Source organism: Pelecanus crispus, chromosome Z, assembly GCF_030463565.1.
Source record: "Pelecanus crispus isolate bPelCri1 chromosome Z, bPelCri1.pri, whole genome shotgun sequence".
Classification (NCBI taxonomy): domain Eukaryota; kingdom Metazoa; phylum Chordata; class Aves; order Pelecaniformes; family Pelecanidae; genus Pelecanus; species Pelecanus crispus.
This window is the reverse complement of record NC_134676.1, coordinates 66,468,117-66,488,455: the sequence shown is the minus strand read 5'-3', so window position 1 is coordinate 66,488,455 and position 20,339 is coordinate 66,468,117. Positions and strand designations below refer to the sequence as shown.

Here is a 20,339-nt window from a genome sequence, read left to right as displayed (position 1 = left end):
CTTTGGTAGGTTTTTTTTGGACTTGCATTTCTGTACATCTGTTGTATAATTTAATTTGCTGCTGCAGTTATATCCGTATTTCCATGTGTAATTCCACCATACCAGAAAGTGGAGGCAGAAAACTTGAATTCTATAGTTATGATATCCCCTTATGTACAGATATTTTTTCTGATCCATTATCTAGTAATTATGGAAGATCTTTTTAAAATTAAAAGCACTATGTGGTACCATGTTCTGGTGTAGTGTGCATTGTGGTCTATGCTCCTTCGTTAGTAGCAATAAGCTACTCTTGTGAAGTCTTTTTGAAATGGGCATGATTATGCATGTTAAGTATATTAGTATAGATATGGGTATGATTATGCATATTTAAAAAATAAATGGAAGCTCTAGTCTTCAGAAAATTGAACAGTTATACTGGACTTTTAGGGGTTATGTTTTCATTATTCTGACTTGTAGGAAAAGAGATTAGTGAAAATGCTCTTAAAAAATCCTGTGTTCATTTGCTTTTTTGTTTTGCTGAAACAGTAAGGGTTGTTTCCACCCCACCCCACCCCACCCCACCCCCCAAGCTGTAGTGGATACAATTACAAATCTGTGCCCTGGGCGTAAGTAGCACTGTAGTAAACTATGAAAGACTTGAGATTTGATGTACCTCAAAAAACACTGAGAGTTAGGGATGTTTTTCTTTTTTAAACTTACATTTGATCTACAGAGAAGGAAGGCAAAATTCAGTGTTTCATTAGGGTATTCTGAAAACAGATTCTGTAGTTCTCTATAGTACAGGACTGTAACAATGGACACCACAGAAGAAGCTCACATGAAAAGAAAAATATGTTTTCAGAGTATTCAATATTTATAGTAAATGAGACGCAGAGGATACATACTGAAGAGCAAAAAAAATCCAAAATAACTAGCTGCTTTAAGTGAACAAAATTTATTCATTCCGCTGAATGAGGAAGAGCTCCTGTGCATATGAGGAAGTACAAGATGAATAGAGGCAATGATATCAAGTTATATTTAATTATATAGTCACACAATGGATATGTACAAAAAGGCAAAAGTAAAATTGGATTATAAGGCTTTAATACTGATATTTTCCAACTTCCAGATTGCCTGGCTTGTTAAAGCAGGTGTTTATATAAAACTATATAAAGTCCAGAAGGGCAGAATATTTTGGTATTGATTTTTTGGAATATATGTGCTGTTTATCATATTCATAAGGCATGTGAGTATATATGAAGATGGAATGTGGCAGTGTTGCTAGTGTAATTGTAAATGCAGTGCTTGAGAATATTGAAGAACATTTCCAGTCGTTTGATGCCTGCGTTTATTTTGTCAACCATTCTTTCAGGAAGCAATTTCCAATGAAGTGGGTGATCTTATGTGCACTGCTGACAAACTGGAAGTTGGTTATGTCTCGACTAAAGGTTTATATACCTCTGATTTCTTAAACATACTTAACTGATTCTCCTGCTGTGCCAGGAGAAGCCTTGTTACCTGGACATGCTTATTATGCTTCCATTCAGGGAAAAGAACAGAAGTAATTTTTTCAGGTAACATGTGGTTTTGCTAGTCTAAGCTGTGCACATAGGGAGGCCTTTGTTCAAAGATTCTGGTAACATACTAGATAGCAAGGGAATCTTCTCAGTGCAATGCATGTGACTCTTAGACCTAGTTTTCAAGACATTTATGGCCTCTGTATCACCAGCCATCTGAGGAATTGTGTACTGTAAGTATGTGTTCCTGCCAGGGTTTCTGGAATGCTGCCATAGAAAACTCAACAAAAATCAATTTTTGACACAATGGTACAGTCTTCATTTTTTTTAATATTTTTTATGAACAGCAAATTAAGATACTTTTCAAGTGTTTTGTGTTGGAGAATATAACGCTTATTTTACATCAGGAAAAATGTTAGACTTGGAAATAAGGTATCAGAGTGACAGTTCACATTTCAGACTCCATGCAAGATTTGAAAACAAATGTAGGTTTAACACTAAATTTGACTTTTGCCCTCCTAGGTAGATGTATTTTATACTTGTTTACAGAGTATTTAAGAGATTGTTACCTGAACATACAGTAGGATATTTTTCTTCCCATATATTGTGTTTGGAAATGATGTATGTTTTGTTCTGGACATAATTTTTATTCTAATAATTTTCTAAGTAAAAAAAACCCAAAAAACAACAACTAAAAAATTTGTGTTTGTTAGTACAAAATTTTAAATGTGAAATTGTGTTTAATTCAAAGATCTTTTACTTCTAAATCATTTTAATTATTTTGACAGTAAGAATAGCATTTAATGGATTCTTTCTGGATATCCGGTTTTGGAAGGATTTAAGGTGGTGTCTGGTGTGGTAATTCAGAAGAGATATCAGGCTGAATCTTTATCATAGGTTCCCCTTGAGATTTCTAAAAATTCCCTTTGTCACTTACGATTACATAAAAAAAATCCGTGTCCTTCATATAGTTTGAATTAATAAATCTCAATCTGCCATACATTTTATTAGAGATGTAGATTTAAAAACACCCAAACTTCCACTCTGTGGTGTTTAGTTTTTTGATGGACTAACTCATATTTAAGAAAAATGTTTTCTTTTATGTGCTATCTAAACAGAAACCAAGAATAATGGAGGAAGAGGAGAGGAGAAGCCTTCCAGTGCAAATTTACGTAGAAAATGCTTGTATTTGGAAAAAAGTTAATAGTAACAAGTAATGACTATAATGATTTGTCATCTATAGTTTTTTATTTTGATGATGCATCTAAAACTTGACTTAATATCTCATTGAACTTGAGGATTCATTAATCTCTTTCGGATTTTGAAATTATTTCTGTAGATAAGAATGTGGTTTTATTCCTGAATGTAGGTTTGTCATAGCCTTACTTTTAAAAATTTAATTTAAATGCCTATTTTTTTTGAAATGGAGCTTATTTAAACCTCTCTTCATACCCTTTTAAAATCCTGTTTCAATTTGCTGTTACAAAACCTAACAGATATGGTCTGGTTTTTATTTTTTATAAAAAGCTTTTAATCTTTCACAAGTCAAAGATGTAATATTCATAAAATATTTAATGAAACTGGTACTACCTGCATTATTCCTGTTGTATCTTTTACCTGTAGTTTTTATGAGGTTTTATTGTTGCTTTTGTGTGAAAAATGTATTTTTAACTTCTGATCAATTTGAAATCAGGTAGGAATTTTACTGGTATGTTCATTTATCTTATTTAACCCCTTATAATTACTTTGTATCTTCATTTTACAGATGGAATACCTCAGGTTTACTATTTTGGCCCATGTGGCAAATATAATGCTATGGTGCTAGAACTACTTGGACCTAGTCTGGAAGATTTATTTGACTTGTGTGGTAGGACATTTTCTCTTAAAACCGTTCTTATGATAGCAGTACAGTTGGTAAGTAGAATAGATGTTAATTTGAATGTTCATTATAGTAACTTGAATTCAATGGATTAAATGCTCATTTCAGTTAAGAGAATTGCACTTCACATGTTTTAAATTGGTGTTGGTGGCTTCTAAAAAGCCTATGATACAGTTTTATCAGGAAGACTGTCTTGCATCACTTTCACTTGCTTTGTTCTAGTTTTTCAAGAGTCATTGCATGAAGGTAGTTTTGTTGTGTCTTCTGAGTTCTCATAATCACAACCTGAAATCATGAATTTGTTTGACATGCTGAATTAAACAGAAAACCTTCATGAAATAAAAATTTTAATCCACAGAAGCAGTTGGATGATGAGACTCCTAAATACCATAAATATTTTTCCTGGGCATTCTTAGAAAGAAAGCAAGCAAACAAACAAAATGTTCCCCAAGCCTTTCCAGAAATACTTCAGTAGCACAAAATTGTTCAGTGAAGGATTTTTCCCCTTTGTTTAAGATTTCTTGACTTGGTTCCCACCTGAGAGTGGGTAGAAGTAGAAAGAGAGAAAGAAAAATAAGGCTTTGCATGTTTACCTTGATACAGTGTGTTTTAAGTAGGCCCTTGTGAAATATTAATGATGCTGAACCTCTGCTTCCTAAGTAGATAGTGAAATTTTTACCCATGAAGGGTAAAAATAGCTGTTTAAAACATGACTGTAATTGGATAACAGGCCTGTAACTATAGACATATAGACATCTTCAGCTTATTTGCAGCCAAAATGACAAAGGTCATTTTTTAAAATGTTCAGATCATCACAGCTCCAAAAATCATCTTTATTTAATACCTGCTGTTCCTTTCTGAATATATAAATTCTGATAGAAAATAAACCAGGTAGAATGGAGGTTATATGCATATTGGTGAACTTTCAGTGCTTCTCTCATTTATACCTTTAATATGTAATAGATCTACATGGAACTTTGTGACTCACTGCTTGGTGACATAATTTCTGGTTATAGTTTTATATAATGTGTAAAAAAACATACTTGGTGTCAGCTGTTCTTAAAGAAGATAACTTCTGTTATATACTGATTCATGTCTAATGTCCAGCATGAAAGTTTCCAGTACATGATGTGGTGTATCTACTTAGAGGATGGGTACAATTTTCATTGACTTTAACTGGGAGACACCTTATTAAGAGCAATAGCACTTTGGTTTTAAGGTGATAAAGGGGTGATTTCCTCTAAATATGAAGTCAATGTAAGATATTTAGCTTCTTCCGCAATTTGACGTGGGAACCTCAAGCTTAAATTAAACTGTCATTTTTTCCTTTTATTAAGATTTCTCGTATGGAATATGTCCATTCAAAGAACTTGATATACAGAGATGTAAAACCTGAGAACTTCTTAATAGGACGACCTGGAAACAAAACCCAGCAAATTATTCATATTATAGATTTTGGTTTGGCAAAGGAGTATATAGATCCAGAAACAAAGAAGCACATACCATATCGAGAACACAAGAGCCTTACAGGAACAGCTAGATACATGAGTATAAATACACATTTAGGAAAAGGTACGTGTGCTTTTTAAGTGCAGAAAGAAGACTTCAACAGCTGTCATTTGTCTGAAATCATCTTGCTTTCAAGTTGTAATTTTTCTCAGTCTAGTTATTAAGAACTGCAAGTTTTGTGTACTGTGCAAAATTATAGTTTGTCCTCATGGAAATACTGTTTATGGGAATAAGGTTCTCTGGGTCTCTAATAATCATGGTCACGTCTCAGCAAATAATTGTTATTTTTGTTAGATATCCATAAAAGAAAGATGAGGTGAATCTTTTTTTGTATCATAACATCTTCACATTAGAAGTATACCAGGGTAGGGTGGGTGGGAAGTATATATGCTTATTAAAGATATTGAAGTTAATAGATTGCAACAACATAGTTTTCAATGCTACCTTGCCAATTTGTTGATCCCTTTGAAATGCATCATGTAGTGGAATGCAAGTAGGTTATTTGATGCCGATTTCTTGATTTTTTTTTTATGTTTATACTGTTAATGAGGCTTTTGTCAGAGTAGTTAAAGGTTATGCTAGTGTTATAAATGTGATGAACTAAAGAAGTGACAGGATATATAGAGAGAGGTAAGTTGTTAGTATTGAATGAATAAATTTAGCCAGAAAAAGATGCGTGAGCACTCAAAGCTGTCCTTGTTTATTCCAGTTATATAGAGGTTTTCTAGTGAAAACCGGTTTGACACCTTCGAATTTGTGTAAACCAGTTGCATATTGTTGCATGGTCATGACTAATTAGGTTTCTCTTTCAATTGATTTTAAAAAAAAGTTGCACAATACTTATAGTTCTGAGGTACTTCATGTTAATATGGCAAATGAGAAACCATTCACACTTTCCAGATAGTAATAAGGTGTTTTATCAATAAAATCAGACCTTAGTAGCTTGTGGTTAGCAGCCATAGCTGATGAAATCATGTTAACATGTAGAATCATAGAATCATTTAGGTTGGAAAAGACCGCTAAGATCATAGAGTCCAACCGTTAACCTAACACTGCCAAGTCCACCACTAAACCATGTCCCTAAGTGCCACATCTACATGTCTTTTAAACACCTCCAGGGATGGGGACTCAACCAGCTCCCTGGGCAGCCTGTTCCAGTGCTTGATAACCAACCTTTTCAGTGAAGAAATTTTTCCTAATATGTAACCTAAACCTCCCCTGATGCAACTTGAGGCCATTTCTCTTGTCCTATCACTTGCTACTTAGGAGAAGAGACCGACACCCACCTCACTACAACCTCCTTTCAGGTAGTTGTAGAGAGCAATAAGGTCTCCCCTCAGCCTTCTTTTCTCCAAACTGAACAAACCCAATTCCCTTGGCAACTCCTCATAAAACTTGTTCTCTGGACCCTTCACCAGCTCTGTTGCTCCTCTTTGGACATGCTCTAGCACCTCAAATGTAGTTCAATTTAATTTATTTTTTATAATAAAGTCATAATAGATTTCCTTTAAAGGATAATAACTAGGCATGTGTGTTCAGCTGTTACCTTGTCTATAGGCAAAATTTTTTTTTACTTAAGCAGTATGAGGCTCTTCTACCTATTTCTGCTTTTCTTTTGGTGCATGCCTTAGTCTCAAAATAAATTGGGATGAAAGACCTGTCTAACTTTCTTGACTACTAAACTGGCTTCAGATATGCCTTTTCTATGAAAATGTAGAGAAAGAATACATACAAATACTATTTAATTCATTCCATGGCAAGTATAGATCCATGTTTACCAAATGTCATTCAACAGCACTTCAGGACAGCAAACTTGGAAAATTTGCAGCATCTCCAGGCAAAGTAAAGAATGTGGAGCTTTTTCAAATTAAACAAAACCTGCAAATTTTCAAAACAGATAGGAGGAAGACTTAAGCAGGTATATTTAATTGATGATGAAAACACGACGTTTTTCTGTGTTGAGATTTCAGAAGGGTATTGCTTTATAGTGGCCAAATGTTACTCTGTAATTTAAAATCAGTTTTGAATTGTATTTCACCTGACTTGCATATCTGCATCCTCTGGCTTCTTTGTTTCTTCATGAGCAAAGCTGAAGCATTTAATTTCATGATGTGCAAACCTGTTCTGCCATTCATTCCACATTTTGGCATGAGTTGATCTTGCTTTGTCCGCACAGATTGCTAAAACATGCTCAGGTTTCTCCATTAAGTAGGGAGAAAAAAAGCATGTGTAACTATGGCTATATTATGTATCTGTATGTAAGATTAACAGTGCATATATAAGGTCCACATATTATTAGAAGCTTATGGTCAGAAATCAGTGAATTGGAGAATTGCTGAAAGGAGATCCCAGTCATTTGATAAGAGTTATATTTGGGTACTGTACACCTAAATTTAAATAACTTTTTACATACTTACACACTGCATATTTTCTTAGGGAAATGGAAGAAGTACTGTTTAATGGGTGTTTTGCCTTTGTATCTGATACCTGATTTTGGAGGCAGCCTGTTGAGTTTCTTTTAAAATCTCATTGGCAGTCCCACATCCTGGAAACATCTTCACAAGGTGGCTACCTTCCTTATATGCATGCTTTTAGGGGGAAGTTCTGAAAATAAGACAAAATAATAGTTTATTCCCTTTTTACAGGTGGGAGATTGGGCTCTTGTGCCTGTCTCTTCAGGGTTTTTTTGGAATTGCTTCTGTAGAAAGTGTAGAATTAAAGCAAGTAAAATATAGTTTCTGCTAAGTATGTGAAGCACCAGTGTCATTCTTTGTACTTATGCATCAGGAATGTACAAACTTCAACAACATTATTTGGCAAAGAAACACATTTAATATCTACAATATAACCAAGTCTTGTGAAAAGCAATTGAAACTCTTGGGCTCTGTGAGCATCCAGGAATACAGCTTGCTGGGCTAAGCTTAGTAAGTGGGTTTACAAGTAATGGAGCAGCTGTGAAACAGTTACCCAGTTTGCTTTTCTCTTTTTAAGACTAAAGCTTTCATACATAAAGAAGTTAATCACCATACAAAGTTTAACTATCATGTAGTTGAACAGATGAAATGAAACAGGTGACAAATGTCTTCACAAGTTGAGTCTTGGTAGTTTGAGGAAATTTTTTGTATCATTCTTACAGACTTCCTTTTCTGATAAGATAAACAAATTCTGGAAGCATCCTTCCTTCAAATAAGCAATTGGTGAACAAGGTTGACAGGGACAAAAGAGGAGTTGAAGGGCCGAAGTTTTGAACTTTGACTTAGTACTTAAATAGTCCTGGTTTCCATATTTAGATGCCAAAACATTCTGTCCTTCACCAGAACTTTTTCAATACCTGAAGTATGTCAGTGTTTTCATACACTTTTCTACTCAGCTCTTCACTGATGAGCAAGATTTTTTAAAAAGAAATAATCTTTATAAAATAATATAGATACTGATTCCTTTGAAAGATATACTAATGTGCACTTTTGCATAGTTAGTGTCTGCAGAGCAATCTACAGAGTTAAAAATGCAAATTACCATATTTGTAGTTCATATCTTTAAGGATTGTTTATTCGTATTCATTATACATAGTTTATTCTCTCTGCTTAAGTAGACTGCAGTGATAAAAAGTTCAAGAATTTCAAGGTTTTTAATAAATTGATGAAAGTAAATTTTACAAGAAATTGTGTAGCAGTTTACTGTAGGTTCTGGATTAAAACATACAGCTTGCAGTGGGGTAGCAGATTCAAAGCTGGGCGACTGAAGGTGGTGCTTACTTCTAGAAGGAAAGAATGATGATTGGTAGTAAGTTTTCATGGAAAGGAAGACCAAATGTATAATAAAGAAAATTACGAACAACTACAGGTTTCAGCATTAGGTATTAAAGCTAACAAACCTTTCAGTTTATTAAAATCTAAACTGCACTAAAAACCTGTCATATGTCAGGGGTTGATTCACGAAGTGTTCAGTTACAGGGCTGCAATTTTGGGGAGTAAGGGGAAGGCCAAACTCAATGACAGCCATCTGATATTCATATTCCACAGTCAGTGACCAGTAGCCTCCAAAGGCTGATTTTTGTTAGATATTGGCTACTTCAGAACTGACAGCTATCTTTGCTCTCAACTGTCTACCAACATGTTTTCATATGGACTGAGGAGAGGAGCAGGGAGGATCTTTCCTTATTTCAACTGATACTTCAGAGCATCAGGATATTACCTTCATTCTGTTTTGTGCATCTTCAGCTGCTGGTTTGAGTGTCAGAAAATGTCTCAATATTAGAAGGTACTGGTTATGTATTTCAGTAGTGGACAGTTTAAATATCAGCAGCACTATTTGCCATAGCATCATGGCCACTGTGGTTTCTTTCTTCATTGCAGAAGCGTCTGGTGAGCCTTGCCAAGTAAAGAAAGATTCCATTAATGGACTACTAATCACAGAACGGTTGTGGTTGGCAGGGACCTCTGGTGGTCATCTTGCTCAACCTCCCTGCTCAAGCAGGACCACCTAGAGCTGGTTGTCCAGGGCTGTGTCCAGATGGCTTTTGAATATCTCCAAGGAGGGAGACTCCACAACCTGTTTGGGCAACCTGTGCCAGTAATACATATTCCTGTAGTACATATAGAGCAGAAAACGTTCCCTACTTTCTCACCACATTAAGTTGTTACTGTTTAGTAGCTGCAGTTGGAAGTTTCAGATGGATAAAAGGTTTATTTATTTACTTTTTTATTTAACATTTATTAGAGGTAACGGTCATGAGCTTAAACTAATAATTTTTTTCTTGTTACTGTTTTACAGTTGTGTAAAAATAAGAATCCTTTTCCTTTTTCAGTTGAATTTATTTCCACAATGGTATTGAAACCATATCTGAGAACTGGCCTACTAGAACACATTTTGGCTTTTCCCCATGTTAGCAATGAAATACAGTGTGCGAGCTTTATTTCAGCTCTTCCTTTAGTGTTTGAAAGTGGAAGGGGAATCCTATCTTTATAATACAGCAGTATTTACTAGAGTGCTACAATATTTTCTAGTTATGACCACAGTGATGGCAAATTTGTCATGACCCAAGTCTTGTCATCATTGATGTCAGTGGGTTTTGAAATTCTTGGTAAGACGCAGTCTCTTAATTAAAACAGTAAATAGCATATTCCAGGTAATTTAAATATAATGAAAGACCTCCCACCCCACTTACCCATCCAAAAATGCATTGTGTATGAAGCTGGCCTTAATTACATATGCATTCACATAGTAAAAGGAAGTGTAAAAAGTAACTGAACTGTTGTAAACTTGCCATGTTCGCTAGTTTTACTGTTCTTCACCAAGTAAAGACCGAAACTGTATTGTTGTTGAGCCTTATTAGAGCCAAAGAGTGTTAAGATTAGGTTAAATGATTTTTCATTTAAAGAATAGTAGTATAAATACTAGTATTTCCTGGTAGTATCATGAATGCTTAACACTGGGAATACTTCTAAAACCTTGATAGCAGGGTTTGAGCTTCCTAAACTTAACTTTTAGAACACAAGTTCCTCAAGTAAAGGAAGCATTCTCTTTATTGTTCAGGCATGGTGTACCAAGTTGGTATCAGCATAAGCTGATACAACCACTTTTAAAATGAAATAAGCTTTTTTTAGTCCTTCTTAAATAAGAGAACACCCCCCATCATTTAAGAAAATAAACTAAAATATAAAACTGGTAATTACTTGAAGAACACAACTGAATTTTGAGGGAATTACATGTCTGGTATTAACACAGGAACATACTAATTGACACTTTCTCCTTCAAGGGAGACCTTTCCTCTCCTTAGGTAGAATCATAATGTCCAGTTGGACAGGTTTATTTTTGTGTAATGGTAACTTGTTTAATATGTGTGAAAGGTCTGCCAAATTTAGCTTGTGTATTCTGTAGTTCTGTACCCCTCAGCCTGATGCAAAGCCATGAGGAAGAGTGGAAAGATATATACTGGGTCTTCTGGCAAAGGTAGCTGTGACAAAGCTAATACTCTTCAGTAGTGTGTCTCAGTTTACTGTAGAAAGTTTCCTTCTCACAGGAGACTCTCAAATATATAGATAATTCTTAAATGTAGATGGAAAAGGTTTTGAATTCCTTCCTGCAATCTTTACAGTGATGTTTCTAAACCATGCAAAGGAGCACAACCTCATGTAATAACTCTGATTCAGTTCAAACTCAGAGCGGTGGTTCTTCTTGACATGATTATTTTGCAGGCATTTCTTGGGTGACAGAGAACTATTCATCATGATTTTTTAGGTCTAACAAACACAGAATGGTATGAATGGGTGTCTTTCATAGCCTGTCCTTTATGCAGAGTTTGTTTGGTTTTTTTTCCCCTGTATGTTCTGTGATCCCCCTCTAAAAATATAGTATTTCTTTAACTGGTGCAGTGGGACGTACAGAACACTGAAACTCTTGGAGCTCTGTTGTCCCTTTGGTTGCAGAGACATTGGCATATAGGATACATTCAGCACTGAAAATACTGGTAGTAAGAGAATTTTAGGGCAATATTTTTAGTTTGTAGGTGATTTTCCTAGCAACTTGAATGGTCTGATAGCAAAACTAATACATGTATTACTGCTTCTTGATTATCCAAGGTGTCAGCTGACCTTTGTAAAAATAAATGTGTTTTCAGTAAAGAGGGAGACTTGTCGGGTTCACATTCTCTTATAGGTTGATTTCAAGTATGCATTTATTGAACTGTAACTTGTTCTACATTAGTATGTATGAATAAGAAAGTATGTTGTCTTTCGATCAAAAGTACATTTTAGGATCCATAGTGTTTAAAATTGTTATAAAAAGTATGTAGTAACTAGAAGGACTTTAAATGTTTCCATATGTTTAGTCAAAACTTGGCAAAAATTACCAAGGCCCACTCTTTTGAGGTGTATATAGAAGCTGATGTATAGTTACTGAACATTGTGTAGCCAATTATTTCAATAATATTTTGTTCCAGAAACATATATTTGATCAAAGGTTTCTGGTAGTTTTGTGCCAAACTGGGAGTTTGTATCTGGAATAGAGACGGTATTTTGTCTGTGTGAGAAATAATGTGGCTTTATTCAGATAGCTATTTGAAGGCAGTACAGATATTCTGCAGCCCCTATCAGCCTGTGGCTGGTGCCCTTGCTTCTGTAAGGTAATTTCTCTTGGGCATAAAATGACTCCATGCTTCTTTTCCAGTCCTCTTCATTTTCAGGAAGGGAGAGAGGGATCCCAGACAATGTAGATTCTGACTGGGAGCTTAAGGAAGACAAAAATCTGAGTCTCTAAAAGTCCTACAGTTTTCTGTGTTTGCTGGAAGTCTAAATTGGTAATTGTTTTGGGATTTCCCTAAATTCAGAAAAACAGCGTACTGAATTTTAAGTTATTTGGCTACAGGAAGTGTAGTCACATGAAAATGTAATTGCTATAATATGGCTATCTCTAATGGTCTCTGGGGAAACAATCAGTATCCTTGGTTGTATTGGTCTTTTCTTGGTAGTGCTTAATTATCGAAGAGGCAGAGGTTAGTTATCTTACAATGAATGCCTGAGACTCTTTCAGGAATGAAACAACTCTGCTCTTTAATGCTAATTGAAAGGAAAAATGAAGTGAATTTTTTTACAGTATTTATCTTCAAACAAAACTAAAAAAACCCCACACCCTTACCTTTATAGTAGATCTACTCTGTTATCAGACCTGTCATATGTTCTAGCTTTAAAATCAGTTTTCTAGGGGGCAGACTTTTCTGTAATCTAAACTAGCAAAAATAATTATACATTGGATCAGTTTTAATGCATTTCTTGTTATAAGAACAATAAATGTTTGGACTTAAAACTGTACTAGCCTAAATACTGGAGTTTTTCCAGAAACTCAAACTAAAAAATGTTTTCTGCAGTTACAGGTTGTGCTTTGTGGTGATGGCCCTCCAGGAGTCCTAGCAACTTTCACTTGTCACTGAGTGGTGCAGGATAAACTTCTTTTCCAGGCTTAGGACCCCCATAGGAAGTTCACTGGTCTCCTTCTCATACCCACTAAATTATCACTGGACCTCAGGGCAGGATTGTAGCTGCTTTAGATAAATACCTTTTTCTCTTTAAACTAACCTTATAAATCCATAATTATATGAATGCTTCTAATACAAACTGAGTTAAATAAATCTTTGCTCCCTTAATTAAAGGTATATAGGATTTTTTCTGCAAAGTCCACATTGTTCTTAACACAACAGTATGGCATACAGTGTATGCTTATGATAAAATTGGCATACAACTTCATTTTTATGAACCAGAATCACTAATTCCAGGATTCATGATTTTGTTCAGGAAGGGATGCTATTCTTTCCCTTAAATTATATTATTGTATGGAATAATATCATTTTTAGTAAGACTACAAACTGGGTGATAACTTTGAAATTTATTTTTGCTAAAGTAACAAGTCTGCATATCAAACTATGTAATCATCCTGGTAGCTAATACTGTGTTTTCTGATCTAAATAGATAGTATATTTCTACTGTTTCAGCATTCCTATAGCAAGCATTAAAACTTTCTTTGGAGGGAGAAGGCAGTGTTTATAATGGATGCTTACTGAAGACTGAATGTCTGGTTTTTGACCTGTGTTATGGTTACTTTACCATATATGCTAAAAAGAGACAGTTTCTGGAGATAGCCTGCTGAATGAAGTTCTAGTTCTTACTAAAATCACCGTATTTGAATCGGGATGATTTGTCTGTAGCTTGTGAACTAAATAACAGGTATTAATTTCCTATTAATTTAGCTAGCTTCAGGTGACCTCCTTGAGAGAGTGGAGACTGTGTGCCCTAAAGATTTAGTGTGTGTGTCATCTTATGATCATGTTACCTTTTAGGCAACAGATCCTCTCAATCTCATTAAACTGTGATGCACTAGGATCAGTGTACATCAGCAGCCCTTCTTTCAGCTGATGCCTGAAATCCTTTTGTGTTCAAGCTAGTCCACTGTTAGGGGTTTGTTTTTTTTTTTTTCCAGTTTTCAGAGGCCCTTCTTCCAACAATAGCAATGTAATCTTTGGGATTCCTGTTTCTCAGCCTTATCTTGAAGAATTCCATAAGAAGGATATTTGACTACTATTTTTTAATTACTCCAGTGATCAGTGAAGAACTCAAGTGGATTCTAAACAACAATCCCCTTCCCAAAAATTAAAACAAACAAAAAAATCCTTTCCCATACCAGATTCTTGAGGGCATTGTGAATTCAAATGGTGTATCCTAGAAGTAGTTCCCATAGAACTATCCTACAGAAATATCTGCAACAGTCCAAAGCTCATTTAAAAGCAAAAATTCCTCTTAATTAGAAATCATTTCAGGGTAGAGATTGAAAGTTTCTCCTTTCATAGAAAGGACTCTCAGTGAAGGAGCAGTTGCCTCGACGAGGTGTTTGTGGGTGGTTTTTGTTTTTTTTTTTTTAAAGGAGAAAAGGTTTATTTTTCATCAGCATAATGCGCAGAAGGTAATGCAAAAGAGAGGAATTATTGTCCCTTAGTGAAGACCAAATAGAACTTTCCAGTACATTTTTGCAGGCGGTACGTTAGTGTATACATACACCTTAGTGTATGGGCCATCTGTTGTGCACTTGTAACATTTTGGTATGCTTTGCCACCATCTTACCACTGATTTGTCTTATGTAAAACAGATTGCGTTGCACAAAACATTCGTCATGAGCAGTGCTCATGAAGTACTCTTTATCTCCACATCAGTCTTATCTCATAAAGAGCACAGGATTTCTGCAGGCAACTGGAGTGAACATTTCCTTCATGTACTGAATCCTGTCAGGCACAGAACTCTTTTTCTGCTTGTTCATGCTTTCTTCCTAACCTATGTGGTTGCATCAGGATAGCATATGGTCAGGAAATGGGATGTTGCAGGGCTGGCAGAGAAATTCAAATAAGAACAGATTGTCTGGAGGGCATTCACTGAGAAAAGTGGCAGTAGTGGACAGCAAGAGTGGTGGAGTGGACACAAACAAGAAGAGTGTTGGCCAGGGAATCGGAAATGAGTGAAGGAGAAATGACTGTGAAAGACCCTCATATGGCTGGCAGATGTGTGATGAATTAGGGGGCTAGATGTAGCCCATGCTCGGAATTACCATACTTTTTTTTTTGTACGTATTGATTTGCTAGTATGTGTTTACTCAGTGTTCAAATGAAAAAATAGGGATAGAAAACAGAGTAATAAGAAAATTGTTCTTTTTACATGAAGATTAAGAATTGTTTTTCAGATGCAGTGTATTTGTGGCAATATTTTGTGTTGATCAGATCAAAGTCAGGTTGGCTTTGTTCACTTTCCTGTTCAAAATCTGAAAAAGATTTTTTTCATTTACTTTTCTGTTCCATTTCTCTTGCTGTCAAAGCATAGTGATTTTGTCTTTGTGAAAATACTGAGTAGAAATAATGTTAATATTTTGGTTGTCTGCCTTATGTCAGGGAAGAAATCAAGGTTAGACATAAATACTACCTGTTACTACAAAACATAATACACTGTGTAACAGTTGTTTTAGGAGCAGTACAGAATGACGTCAGGTGAAAATGTGAAAACCTGTGTTCTACTAGTCATTTAAAGACTTTTACTATTCTCTATTACACTGAGTTTTCCTAAGAATAATGGATTTTATTTGAAAATAATATGGAATGTACTTTGAAAACTTTGAGCTTTGAATGCACTGCATTTTGCTTGTTACTTTCCTTTAACCTTCTGTGAACTCTTTGAAGGACTGCTGCTGTGCTACTACAGATGAAAAATTGTAGGCATGCCAGACATTGTCTTCTGTAACTTAGCTTTTCAGTCAGCAAGACTTGGGAGCAGGCTGTATGTACATATATCTATATGTTCATGCTGCTTTCTGATCAAATAATAAGACTTCTGAGCCTTCTGCAATCCAACTTTGGCTTACTGAGAAATTCCATAAGGGGTCCCTGAGAAATGTACCATTTTTTCCATGATTTTGTAGAGGAAAATGAGTTCAATTACAGCTTTCTTGAATTGTTTCAAGTTCACAACTAATGGATCAAAAAATACTGGAGTTGAAATGCATTTATGTATGTAAAGGGTCAAAATGTATTTTAAAATAAGAACAATTTCTTATAGCAGAATAATTTGTTTAAAGTACTGTTGAGATTAATATACCTGCAGCCAGTATCTGCTCTTTTTTTTGTTTGTTTTAGCTGTGTTCATAATGGAGTCCAGAGTACACAAGAAGCCCCTTACATGCTCAGCTTGATTTCAAGTACTTTGTACCTTCCAATTATTTTTACATAATTTGGAAGCTAACCTTTGAAATACAATGTAAAATTATGCAGATTGAATGTTCTCATAATATTTGAATTTTGTTTCAGAGCAAAGTAGAAGAGATGATTTGGAAGCTTTAGGTCATATGTTTATGTATTTTCTCAGAGGAAGCCTTCCATGGCAAGGTTTAAAGGTAGTGGTTTTTGATATCTTCCTCTATCCTATTTTCAGATCATCAGCTTTTCTTGCCATGATCTTTTTCTTTTTGAAAGTTTGTCTGCAAGCTGTATAACTTCAGAAGCTTGTTTTATTCTTGTATCATAGGCTGATACATTAAAAGAACGTTACCAGAAAATTGGAGACACAAAACGAGCAACGCCTATAGAAGTATTGTGTGAAAACTTCCCAGGTAATGTCTGCTTCTAATAAAAATGTTGTGTATAGATTTAGAAAACGAAACTGGCATAGATAATTGCTTAATACGTGGTTTTAAAAATAAAATAATGTTTCCAAATATGCGTAGTATATGCTATGGTAATAGATACAAGAATTATCCTTTCAAGCAGCACTAAGCTAATGCTGGTGTTTGTCAAAGATAGATTCTTCTAAAGGAAACATTAGAAAAAATTATGATACATAGAGTGGTCAACTAGTCTACATTTGTATCTTCACACCTATAGTTTTGCAAGCCTTTTCAGCTCAAATCTGATATCGTATCCCTTTTTAAAAGAAGCTGCATTAGGAACAGCTTGAAATAATATTTAAAATAACTTGCAAGTAGTTTCAGGTGTTGCTTCTAGTTCTCCTTATGTGCACAGAGAATCAATAAGGTACTAGAAAATTGGAGAGAAACAAATGTCACTTTTTTAAAGTTGGACTCATTAGCTTGGGACAGGGGACACACACATGACATGAACACAATTTTGCCAAATAAAAGTAAACACCTTGAAAAAGAATCACAATATCACTTTTAAGCAAAATGGATTTACTGAGAATAGCTCATGACAAACTTGAGAGATTTGATTGCCTCTCATGAAAGGAAATCCTGTACCCAGCAGGCCTTGTGGACAGGAGGCAGATGTTTTAAGTCATGAAATCTTAGTGCTTTTGCTTTTGATGCTCTTTTTAAATATTCTCACAAGTAGTCTTAAAAGCATAATCAAGAAGAATCTACTATGGGAAGAAGAGTGTAAAACAATTTGAAGTAGTTAAGAACATTTTTGCCAAAGTTGAAACATGAAATGGTATTCCACAGAGATCTGTGCTGGATCTGGTCAGTATTTTTGAGTGCCTTGTATAATTGAGAATGTTTATTAAACTTGCAAATGGCAAGTTTTAAATTTGTAGGCTTGATAGTGGGCTAACCCACTAGAATGAAAGGATCCTGAGAGATAACAGACACAGTCTTAAAAATACAAGGTACAGTTCAATAAATCATATTCAAGGTAGTATATGAAGATAGGATCAAATCCAAATTAAGAATTACTGGGTATGGAAAGGTTTCTTAGGTAATGACTCAGTCAGTCACAAAGTAGATGCAAGTGAATGGTGTCATGCTGCTATATTTTTAAAAACAAACAACCAACCCCCCTGTACTGAATTGGATTATATAAACAGGATATAGCCTGAAAGACCCGAGTGGCTTTGTCTGTTGTACTTGATTCTGAAAAGCCTCAGCTGAAGCAGTATGTTCAATCTTGGGGACTGTACTTGAAAATGTATTGTATTTTAAGGGTACTTGTAAAGAAGTGGGAGTGCTTATATGCCATGTATGCTAGACCTATCACCAAAGACTGAAGGCATGAAGGTTGTTTTAGTTAAGATTGTGAGGGAAAGAATTTCTCCTGTACATTTCAGCTGTTACAAACATGAAAGGAATCAGTTTGCTAAAGCCACAGCAGCTAGGACAAAGTAATGGATATAATCCAAAGTAATTAAGTTTAGACTTGAACTCCTGTGTTTCAAATATACTGAAGAGCATGAAGGGATTGCCATTGCCAGGGAGACTACAGAGTTTCTTTTAAGTGGAGTTGTGTGAAAACAAACCAGGCAGACAAGACTCTAACCAATTTGCTATGGGACAGGGTGCTGTTCTAGATGGCCTTTTGAAGGTCTTCCCAACCCTGTCCATTATCAATTTTTCTTATGTTTTTCATTTCACCACCTTCTGTGTATCAAAAAAATAATAAAATCAAGTGAAATTGACTTTTGTTGCAGAACTTACCAAACATACATTCAGACATTGGCTGTGAATTGACAAAAGTTTAAATCTGGGGGAAAAAAACCCCCAACTGTTCTGGAATATGAATCTTCTGCATCCAGTAATGTGTGCATGTTGATTTTCATGTAGTTGCTAGAATTCTTTGAAAAATAAATATCTAATTTAAGGTGTATATGGTGCACTCCCTGGAAATAATTATGCATGAGTAGCTCCATATATCTAGTGGACTGTTTCCAACAGATTTAACCAAGTACATGCTTGTTGACAGGATTGGATCTGAAAATGGAATGGGGAAAAGATATTTGACCTTGGAGAACAAAAAAGACAAACTTCTTTGATAGTACCTGTGTACATTTTCGTAATAAATATACTCTTGTATGTGGAAGTTTTTGCATGTCAAATATCTGACGTTTTTCTACCTTTTCCTGTCCTTCTTGTCACTTAGGACATAGAATAGAATAAGAAGTATGTCCACCATCATTTCAATTCTTTTCAGTCAGCCTGCAGACTGAGATAGCTGACTGATGTTCCATAAGGCAAGAGAACTCTGTAGTATCAGTGAAAGATACTTTGGTCTTTGTCACATGTGAAACACTTACCTTTTTCGTCCCCTGATCTGTGGAATTGTACTGTCTTTGAGCATGCAATGCTACTGCCATTTTAAGCCTTGTATAAAATATGAGCAAGGACTTAAACTCTGGAGTTTCTGCTTCAAATGCATGATAAGGGTCGTATTTGATTTTTGGAGTCCACCAGTTGTAACAGAATCAGCTGCATTAAATGGCTCAGTTCCAGTATCCAGTGCATACCTCTGAAGACATGCCTTGCATGCTTTGGGTTCTGGTTTACATTGGGAAAGTATGGTTAAAGAAGTGCGTAGCAATGTGTCAATATTTCTCTTCACCTTCTTAAAACAATGATCTCCTTGGTTAGTATTGCTGAAGAGTCATGCTTGTCTGCTGAGCTGGACCTTAGGTACCAAGGAATTCCTTCTATCCACTGTTCCATCTGCTCATGCCTAAAACATGGTGCTTAATACTCTGGTTTTGTCAGAACTGAATGATTTGGGATGTTTCAGCACCATTGTCCTGTGGTGCATTCTTGATGGCACCAACATGATGCTGCCTCACAACTTTTTTGTAATCAAGTTGGTCTCAAACCTTAACTTCTCCCTCTTTCTACCCTGCTATCTCTGAAAGAGTTTAACTTAACATAGCTCAGTCTTAGCACTGCCTTTGCACTTCTCAGCCATCCTCTGTCAGCAGATAGGCTTCTTAGAGCACCTTGTTTGTACCACAAAATGTCAGCTTCTCCGGATTTATTTGAATGTGTTGTGTGGTCAGGGTGAATGTGCAGTGCTGCTGTTGTGTGCTGCTTCTGACATACATACCTCTTCATAGGATCAGTGATTGCTGGTGGCATCTACTTTTAACCTTATTTGTCCTCTGACTTTCTGGTCATATAGAGGTGCCTTCTCTTGTGCTTTGGGACCAGGTGAAGAGCCTTTTTGGGTTGAGAGTGAGGAGCCATTGCTTTTCTCAGAACGGCTTGCCAGTGGGTGGTTTCCCACTCTTTCATGGCCTACAAAGGTTCCTAAACAAATTAGATTTTAAGAGCTTGATCTACCTGGGACTCATGTCCCAGGACTTGGGTCAACTGCTTCACCTGATCCATATCAGGTTGTGAGAAGTTGTTGTAGTACTCTATTCCAAACCACTGCAATGTGATTTTTTTTTCTTTTTTTTTTAATTTTTTTTTTCTTTCTGTAACAGGAAGGTGTGGATGGATGCTTTCTGAATGAACCAAAATTTCAGTATGCTTAGGTTGTTGCTGTGTTCACTCTTCTGGTACTTAGTTCATTCTTATAATACCTGCTTGAATGGAAGGACCTGTAGGACTTGATCTTTTGTGAAAGCTTGTTAACATTTATCTCTTCTCACCATCTGCTGTTTTCTCAGACTGTTTTATTATCACAATGCCCCTCAATTCACTGATTCTTGAAGGAGTTA

The 20,339-nt window shown here is 35.5% G+C and overlaps 1 protein-coding gene across 2 annotated transcripts in view; it reads left to right on the top strand.

Moving 5' to 3' along the window:
* CSNK1G3 (casein kinase 1 gamma 3) overlaps positions 1 to 20,339 on the top strand; it is a 69,665-nt gene that overhangs the window by 30,987 nt on the left and 18,339 nt on the right. For both annotated transcript variants that reach the window (XM_075727041.1, XM_075727040.1), the window contains 4 exons: positions 3,262 to 3,410; positions 4,713 to 4,947; positions 16,217 to 16,302; positions 16,434 to 16,518. In XM_075727041.1, coding sequence (XP_075583156.1) covers positions 3,262 to 3,410; positions 4,713 to 4,947; positions 16,217 to 16,302; positions 16,434 to 16,518 — 555 coding nt within the window. The remainder of the gene's footprint in view (positions 1 to 3,261; positions 3,411 to 4,712; positions 4,948 to 16,216; positions 16,303 to 16,433; positions 16,519 to 20,339) is intronic.